This window comes from Theobroma cacao, chromosome 1 (assembly GCF_053813885.1).
Source record: "Theobroma cacao isolate CCN51 chromosome 1, ASM5381388v1, whole genome shotgun sequence".
Lineage (NCBI taxonomy): Eukaryota > Viridiplantae > Streptophyta > Magnoliopsida > Malvales > Malvaceae > Theobroma > Theobroma cacao.
In genome coordinates this window covers 7,971,430-7,980,816 of record NC_142639.1, presented here as the reverse complement: position 1 = coordinate 7,980,816, position 9,387 = coordinate 7,971,430, and the positions used below count along the sequence as shown (strand labels likewise).

At 32.8% G+C, this 9,387-nt stretch overlaps 1 protein-coding gene across 1 annotated transcript; it reads left to right on the top strand.

Annotated features, from left to right (window-relative positions):
- The first annotated feature begins 3,848 nt into the window (after positions 1-3,848).
- On the top strand, positions 3,849-9,177 carry LOC18611932 (lipase-like PAD4). The gene is made up of 4 exons (XM_018114026.2): positions 3,849-4,011; positions 4,133-4,466; positions 7,390-8,106; positions 8,228-9,177. The coding sequence occupies exons 1-4, from the start codon at positions 3,992-3,994 to the stop codon at positions 9,071-9,073; spliced, it is 1,917 nt and encodes a 638-aa protein (XP_017969515.2). The 5' UTR covers positions 3,849-3,991; the 3' UTR covers positions 9,074-9,177.
- Positions 9,178-9,387: the final 210 nt, after the last annotated feature.

The following is a 9,387-nucleotide window of genomic DNA, read 5'->3' as shown; positions in this document are numbered from 1 at the left end:
GCAATGAAAGGAGTGATTCAACTTTAAAAGTATTGTATGTACAGGATAGAGACATAATTGTATAGATTCATATGTCATGTGGCTGGGTCGACAAAAAAAATTTAATCTTTCATTAATAAAAAAAGAAATAAAAGAACAAGAAAAAAGAGAGAGTATTTAGGCCCCATGAAATACGCAAGTCCCTAAATTGGATTGTCGAACGGGGTGGTCACCACAGCGTTTGTCCCATCTTCATTTATTCGACTTGAATTTTTTGTCTTTCAAACTTCTCAGGCGTACGCGTTGAACGACACCACTTGTCGTCTTCGACCTTTATCTTCTTCTTCGTTTCGAACATGTCCTTAATTTTGGCTTTTATTTTCTTGGTTATTTATTTTTCTAAGCAACTTTTTCCTTTATTAATTTATAATAAAAAAATTATAGACGTCACAAATGGGTTAGGAGCCTATCTTTTCATTGTTTTTTTTAAGATTTTTTTTTGTAAACTAGTTAAACGGATGTTTATTTAAGTATAAATAAAAATTAAATTAACACTCCTTTTTTCAACGAAATTAACTGCAAATTATGATTTCAATATAACTAATTATGCAAATACAAATAGTTTTTCTATTTAGGGAGGATAACTTTGAATAAACGGATGAAAATAATCAAAATGATTCAAGTGAAGTAACCAGAGTTTGACCACTTCAATCAACTCATACTGAATTTTGACTAAAATTAGTTGAATTGCATTAAACTTGTTTGAATTTGATCATTTTAATATTTACTTTGACTTTTATTAAATCATATTGTGATTTAAATCTTAACAAGAAAATGATGTGTAGGAGACTTCAATTGTCCACATGCCTTATGTTAATTCTTCAATTATGCCATGAGATCTGCCGTCCATACTCGAATCTGCCATTTATGCATAAAATCTTATGTAAATTTTAGGTTAAGGGCGTCTAAATATTAGGGGTTGCATTTGGTTTGACCAAGTCTTCGATCATCTGGTCCTCTTAAATCTCAAAACTAGATTTACATGTTGTAAGATTTCAGCAACGTGCGTTTCTAGACTGCCACGTAGCACCCGGTTGATGCTGCAGCCATCACATCATATGTCCTTTTTCGACATTTTGCAACAGCTTGGACCCTTCATGTTCCCCATCAAAAGCTACCTACAAGGCTATGCATTTTGGATGTTATCGTGTGACTATAATTATAGATTTTTATCTATATATATTTATATAATTTTATTAGCAAAAAAAAAATTGAATGAAAAAGAAATAGTAACTAATGAAACGTAAATGTAGTTTCTGAAAAAAAAAATTGAAAACTTAAATGTAGGCTAAATTATTAGAAATGTCTTAAATGTGAAAGGCATAATGCACATTTTAGGCGATCAAACTTTTTCAAAAGGTTACTTTTAGCAATTAAACTATTAACTTTTGTAAAATCAAAGTTATTTGTTCATTTTGGAATCTTAAAATTTTCATTTTAATATTCAATCTATTATTTCATTCAAATTACAATTCAATCCTTTTGTTTATACCAATTTAACGAAAATTGATCATAAAAATTACTAATTTTTAAATATAAAATTAGGAAATTCAAATCTATATTTGTTAAAAATTACCCTCACATAACAACTATTGTTAAAAGTGTCCACAGACGAGATCGAACCTATTAATTAAATTTAGACTCGAGCTCTATTTGGCCCACTCATCTAACTATAAAAATAATATTTAAATATATTTAAAATTTAAAATTTAAAATTAAAAATATATAATATTTATAAAATAAAATAAGTTAATTAGACAAACTTGAACTTTAAAATCTATGCCAAAGCTCGACTCGTGGCAAGTCGAGCTTGTAGGCCTTGACGAGAAGCTTGATTTATGGATACGTCTAATTGTTAGTCTTATCTAACTATATTTATTGATTTTTGTCATAGATTTTCTGTTAATGAATAAAATTCAAAAAGTAACAGAGCTTAATTTAAATAATATAATAAATTGACTTAAATCTTGAAATAAATATTAGAATTTAAAACCAGCATTTAATATAAAATCAAGACATCCAATTTTTTACTTTGGCCCTTTATGTTTCTCACCATAAGCTGCGTACAAGCCTATATTTTGGATGTTATCGTTTTACTATAATTATAATTTTATTAAAAAAAATTGAATAAAAAGAAATGCTAACAAATGAAACGTAAATGTAGTTTCTGAAAAAAAAAGTGAATACTTAAATGTAGGCTAAATTATTAGGAAGGTCTTTTAAATGTGAAAGGAATAATGCACATTTCAGGCAATCAAACTTTTTCATAATGCTACTTTTAGCAATTAAACTTTTAATTTGTAGTTATTTGTTCATTTTGAAATCTTGAATTTATCAAATTTTTTCATTTTAGTATTCAATCTATTATTTCATTCAAATTAGGATTGAATCTTTTCAATTATACCAATTTAACGAAAGTTGATCGTAAAATCTAATAATTTACTATTATAAAATTAGGAAATTCAAATTTATATTTATTAAAAATTACATTCACATGAAATCTATTATTAAAAGTGTCCATAAACGGGTTGAGTTTATCAAGCTTCCATTTTTTAAAGCTAAACTCGAGCTCTATTCGATCCACTCATTTAACTATTAATTATTATTAAAATAAAATAAAAATATTTTAATATTTTAAATATATTTAGAATTTAAATTTTAAAAATATAATATTTATTAGTGAAAAATAAGTTAATTAAATCGCTTGGACATAAAACACTATGCCCAAGCTCGACCCATTGCAAGTCGAGCTTGTAGGCCTTGACGAGAAGCTTGGCTTAGAATATCTCTAATTGTAAATTCTTTAACTATATTTATTAATTTTTTTCATAGATATTCTTTTAATGGATAAAATTCAAACAGTAACAATCCTTAATTTGAATAAAATAATAAATTGACTTAAATCTTGAAGTAAAAAATATGATAAATAATAAATTTTAAAACGAGCATTTAACATAAAATCAAGACATCAAATTTTTTACTTTGGTGAAAACTACCTATTAAACTTTTAAGATTCCTTCAACCCCCAAACATCTAATAAAAAAGTTAACATGAAAAAAAAAAAAATACAAAAATAAACATTGTGATGCGAGAAAATAAAAAAATTATAACAATAAAACAGCACATTTATCAAGGAATATAGAATATTCTGTCACAATCGTGACCTTTTTTTCATGAAAATAAAAAGTTTGGTGATTGAATTTCACAAAATAAAAGTTTAATGAATAAAAGGAACATTTCACAAAAAAAAAACAAAACAAAACCAAAACGTACATACCAAAATTTCGTTAGTGTCATATTCACCGAGATGGCGTGTTTAGCTAAGCAATTGTACCTTGAGATACAAAAATATTAGTCGTCCGATGTGGAGCGCAACCGCGTCTTGATCGCGCGAGGCACGACCCATTAAAAGTGCCAAAAATCAAAATCGAAAGTGAAACTTTTTTTCTAAATTTATTATTGTATTATTTTTTTCTTTCTTTTCTTTTTTGTTTCTAAAAATGTCTCATTCGTATTTAAAAATAAGAGTTGAGGCACAGTTGCTGTGTCACTTGCTCGCTTGTCGTTGCCACATAATAGAGTACAGCATACTAAATCTTCCCCCAACGCGGCATTTCAAGTCTAACTTGGTCTCTTCTTCCTACTCCAATAAAATTAGACCCATATCTTTAGTGAATCCATTGCCCCAAACTTAAATTAAATGATTAATTTGATTTTGACCCAACAAGATTGCCCAGTCAGACTGCAAACTATTTTTAGTTTTCAATCTTGAAAAATAAATAATAATACCCCCACTTGCTTCTTATATCTCAATTCATCTCGACCCGTATATTCAAGTTCACACTCACTTTTCAATATTTATTTTTTGTCCCTTGCAAAAGACTCGCAACACCAGCCTCACGCCACCACCACCCAACCCAAGACAGAAAGAAAGAGCAACAACTTTTAGTCCATGGGAACCGAAACTTCATGGTAAGCAACTCAAAGCCGTGGTATTTTTCTTCCATTATAATTTTTCCAAATTTGAACTTGACTTGAAAAATTCTTTATTCTCACACCTTTACTTGTTCTTTCTAAAATTTATTGATGAAAGCGAGAACAAATTCGAAATGAGCGAGACGCTGGCAACGTTTCTTGCCTCGACTCCATTGTTGGAAGAGGCATGGAGGCTATGCAGCATCGCAGACACAACCTTTCCAGGGGCTTACCTGGTACAGCAGATTGGAAGCGTGGCCTACGTTGCGTTTTCTGGCAGACAACCCGATTCTGGATCAGACCAGAGCTGCGAAAATCCGGCGCGTTTGGATGCTGAAGACGGTGGCCTTTTCGCTCCCCTTTATCGTCATAGTGAAGCAGAGGAGCCCATCAAGTTGCACAGTGGAATGCTAAGGCTTTTTCTGTCAATGCATCAAAGTTTGCAAATCCAGGTCAGGTTTCTCTTTTATACTTTTACCGTGTCGTAGTATATAATTTTTCCATTCATCATATGCACTTCCATGTTTTCTTTCTTGATTCGAATTTTAAACTTCAACCTTAAATCAAGTCCTGATTTAGTTACAATTAACTAGATATACATATTTACAAAACCACTGTTCCATATAAGTGTAGTAGTAATTCTTAATAATTGAATTATATTGAAATTGCCAAGCTCACGCATAGACTATATATCCTCTAGGTTATCTTGTGTGTTAAAACTTCTAAATCCTAACCCTTGGACCTTAGGGTAAATAACTAGCCAAGTTCAGATGAAAACTGGGTTTTTTTCTTCTGATCGAAAGAGAAATGTCCATTGAATATCGAAGAACATCTGGATCACAAAACACACATACACCCGTCGGATGCCAACCTCACAATCAATTGCTAAGGAACTAAGTCTAAAATATCATAAACCATACCGCCACCAACATCCCAAGATAGAGACTAGGTTCAAACGTGAAAAGTGAGAATGTTTTTAGTGGCGTCACTATTAAAACACTCAATCAAATTAATTGTTGCACTTTTGGGGAATGAAGGTAATGGAAAGGTGAGATGGCTGCTGAGATATAACTTTAATCAACAGTACGTCCGTCCTTATCTTGGTAGTAATTAAAAGACAGCATTCCCGAATGGTAGGTGTGAAAATGGCAGAATAAAGGATGAAAGCTAGAAAATTACCCACTTGGACCCCCACTACGTGTGAGGACAATTCCTTTTCTAGAGACTGAAGTAGGGTCCAAAGTAGAGATGAGCAAAACAGAAACTTCAATCAACCCAAATTTATTCGAACATACGTTTAACTTTGATTACAATTGTCTTCGAAAAAAATTGATAGTGACCTAAATACCAGTTTAAATTTGGATGTTAATTGTATTATCAAATATAACAAATTTCATATAATTCTATTTATAATTTTATCTATGTAATATGACAGTAGAATTTAGACTGGAACAGCTACCAATCTACCATTATAGTTTGTCTAAAATTGACTGCGCATCACTTGGTGAATGGCATATGAAAAGAATCTCATGCCAGTAAAGGGTGAAACTCACCTCGTAAACAAACAAATGATGTTGTATTTTAGTGGCATTGGTCATCATACTTTGGCAAACAGTATGGAAAAGTTTGCACCTGCAAGCACTACCTCATTTTGTGCCTTTTTCTGAGTTTGAATTGTAGTTGTGATGTAATATCTAAAAATTTTCTTCTTATCCAAATACATATTTTTTTCCATATATATAAGTTTTAAATTATAATAATTTGTTTCATATATATATATATATATATTCAAAAAAGTCGATTTCAGTATTTGTTGTTTCTGCTTTTTTTAGTTTTTTTTTTTTTTTTTCTGTTTGGCCGTGACTGGATTCCAGGGAATGCACCGCATCTTCCAATCTTTGAGTGCCACGTCAAACACATCATAATTTTAACCCAACATTTAACCCTCAAAATCTCCATCAGACACCAACAGTGACAGAATCTCAATCCGGCTTCAGGGCCTCAAAAGTATTTTGGCGTTTTCTTTCTTCTCGTAAATTGCCGTTTTCCATAAAGATGATCACAACCGCTTTATCTTTATTTCATCCTGACCATAAACGCCTTTTCTTTTTCATTTTTTCCGTTAGTAAAATGACTTATTGATGAATGGGGCAAGGAGCCATATGGCAAATCCTGGGTTCTTATATTACTTTTAATTTTTTTTTATTTGCTTCAGCTTAATATGAAAGCAATTAAGTTGTTTTCAATCAAGAATATAGTACTAGTTATCACAGGTCCATCTTATGGAAATACTTGATATAGTATGACCCATTATTTGAGTTCACATTCAATGTTGTGGAAGCCAACTCATTGTAGTGGTCAAACTTCAAACACGGCCTCCTCCGTCCTCACTCCTTTCTTCAAATCAAAATAATAATAATAAAAAAATAAAACCACCCAGGACTGACTGACTCTCACTTTCTTTGATCCCCCTGGTGTCGGCAAAATCTTTTATTATGAGCTTCCATTTCGTAAGCTTTTTCCGGTTAGGTGGGGTCAAGTCAACTCTTCTTAAGAGAAACAAGCAAAGCTTTGCCCCCCCAACCCGGGGGCTGGAGCTTTGGCCCCTTGCTTCATTCAACCCCGTTTCGAAGGTTGCCTGTCTCGTCTCGTACTCTCATCCCCACCTCTTACAAAAAAGTCTTACCTTTTGAAATCCTTTCAAAGAAAAAACGGCTTCGCGTTACCTTTTCAATCGAAAATTATTTATTACTTTTATGAATTTTTTTAAAAATCCTTTTAACCATCTGAACGCAATCTATTTAGCCGTTCTTTTGAGAAAAAAAAATTTATTTTTTACTTTTTTTAGAATTTATTATTGAGATACCCAGTTCAAGGTTGTATTAAATAATTTAATAATAATAAAAATAAAATATTATTATTCATTTAATTAAATTTTTATATTTTTATTTAAAATTAAATAAATTTTTATAATTAATAATTAATTAATTAATATTAATTAAAATATTATTTTTTATTTTTTATATCATGTGATGTTAACATGATATTAATAAATTTTTTTTTTCTAAATATATGAAACTTTTCCTTAAAAAAATAATCTTAATTGAAAATTACTTTAAATATACATATTTTTTCGAAAACTATTTTATTTAAAATATTTAATGGATACATTTTAAAAAATTTTATTAAATGATAATTTCAAAATAAAAACAATCAAAATTGACTAATAAAATCGAATCAGGGCATTATATATAAAGACGGAGGGAGTAATTAACGGTAAGCCTCAGCCCTATATGTGTTGTTTTTTTTTATCTCACATTGGATTCAATTTGCATGAGAGCTATCGTAAGTAACAAAGTTTGATGGTTGATGCAGATTGCGTCGTTAATTGGAAAAGTGAAGTCGGTGGTGATCACAGGCCACTCCATAGGAGGAACAACAGCCTCTCTTTCAGCTCTATGGCTCCTCTGTCAGCTGCAGTCCATGTCTTTCCCGATAATATCGGTGCTATGCATCACATTCGGCTCTCCGTTGCTAGGAAACGAAGCCCTTCATCGATCAATTCTCCGCGAACGATGGGGTGGAAACTTTTGCCATGTTGTTTCAAAGCATGATATCATGCCCAGGCTACTCTTTGCTGACATAGTACCTAACAACATTTCCAAAATTCATACCCTGATAAATTTCTGGCACCATTGCATGGCTGCTCCACACCTTACAAGCCTTTCTTCCCAGCTAGCCGATGAGGTCAAAGATATTTTTCACTGTGTTTTAAAGGATTTGGAACTGTTAGCGCAAGCTGAAGAGCCATCAGACAATGTGTTTTGGCCATTTGGGAGCTATGTTTTCTGCTGCCAAGAAGGTGCCATTTGTCTAGATAATGTGGCATCTGTCATTAAGATGATGTATCTGATGCTGGCAACGGGTTCACCAAGTTGTAGCATTGAGGATCATCTCAAGTATGGAGATTATGTTGGGAAAGTTTCTAAACACTTTTTGAGGGCTAGAAACTTTCATGAAGAGGATCTTCCTGATTCTAGCTATGAAGCTGGAGTGGCATTGGCATTGCAGTCCACAGAACTAGTTATCAAGGTAATCTTTTTTTCTCCTAGGGAAAACTTAATTAGTTCCCTTTGTTAGTATATATAAATGTATAACAAAGTCAATTTGCATATATATATAATTTTTGTTTCAAATTGAAATCAACTAACAGGAACCAGTTCAAGACCTGTACCTTTCTGAACAAAACTCAAACCTGAGGAAAGAAGTTGTAATTATGGCCAAGGACTGTCTACAAATGGCGCAAGATGGTAATAAGCCAAACCTGACGGCAGCCAATCTAGCAATAAAATTGTCCAAGATAGTACCTTTCAGAGCTGAAATTGAGTGGTACAAAGCCTGCTGCGACGATGCTGATGATCAAATGGGTTACTATGATGCCTTCAAGCTTAAGGGGCGCTCAAAAAGAGAGTACAGAGTCAACATGAACCGCCATAAGCTTGCGGGTTTCTGGAATAGTGTAATCCACATGTTGGAAAACAACAAGCTGCCTCAGGATTTTCACAGAAGGGGAAAGTGGGTAAACGCTTCCCAATTCTATAAGCTTCTTGTGGAGCCATTGGACATTGCCGACTACTACCGAGCAGGGAAGCACCGCGAACGTGGCCATTACATTAAGCATGGAAGGGAAAGGAGGTATGAAATTTTTGATAAGTGGTGGAGGGACAGAAACGTTCCGGAGGAAGAGAACAAGAGGAGCAAATTCGCCAGCTCGACCCAAGATTCATGCTTTTGGGCTAAAGTAGAAGAAGCCAGGGAGTGGCTAGATAATGTCAGGAGTGAGAGTGATGTAAAGAAGCGAGATCTGTTGTGGCACAACATTGATTTGTTTGAACAATATTCGAGGAAGTTGATTGAGAATAAAGAGGTCTCTATAGATGTTTTAGCAAAAAATTCAAGCTTCAGTCGGTGGATGGAAGACTGGAAGGAATTGAAGTCACAGGTTCAGCAATTCCCTCCCAGGTTTCCAGGTTTTGTGGATGGGGAGGTAGTTCCTTAGTCTGCTTTCTGGCAGATGGATACGCTATTCGTAGGCTTGTAAAATATGTAGAAAATCGTTTCGTGTAGCTTTGGTTCATGAATTCACGCACTTCTTTACAAGAACCTTCTTGACCTGCAAGAATCATTTCAGTCCAATGCCATCTGAAATTCGGTTATCAAGATGACTACTCTAATTTCTGATGGATGAAACTATAAAGCACATGGCAAATACGTGAGGCAGAAACAAGCATTTTGATATTTTCGTAAAAATATGAACTTGTGCTCGAAGTTAAACCTTTCCATTCTGAATTTCTATGTTCCTAACAGGTCCCT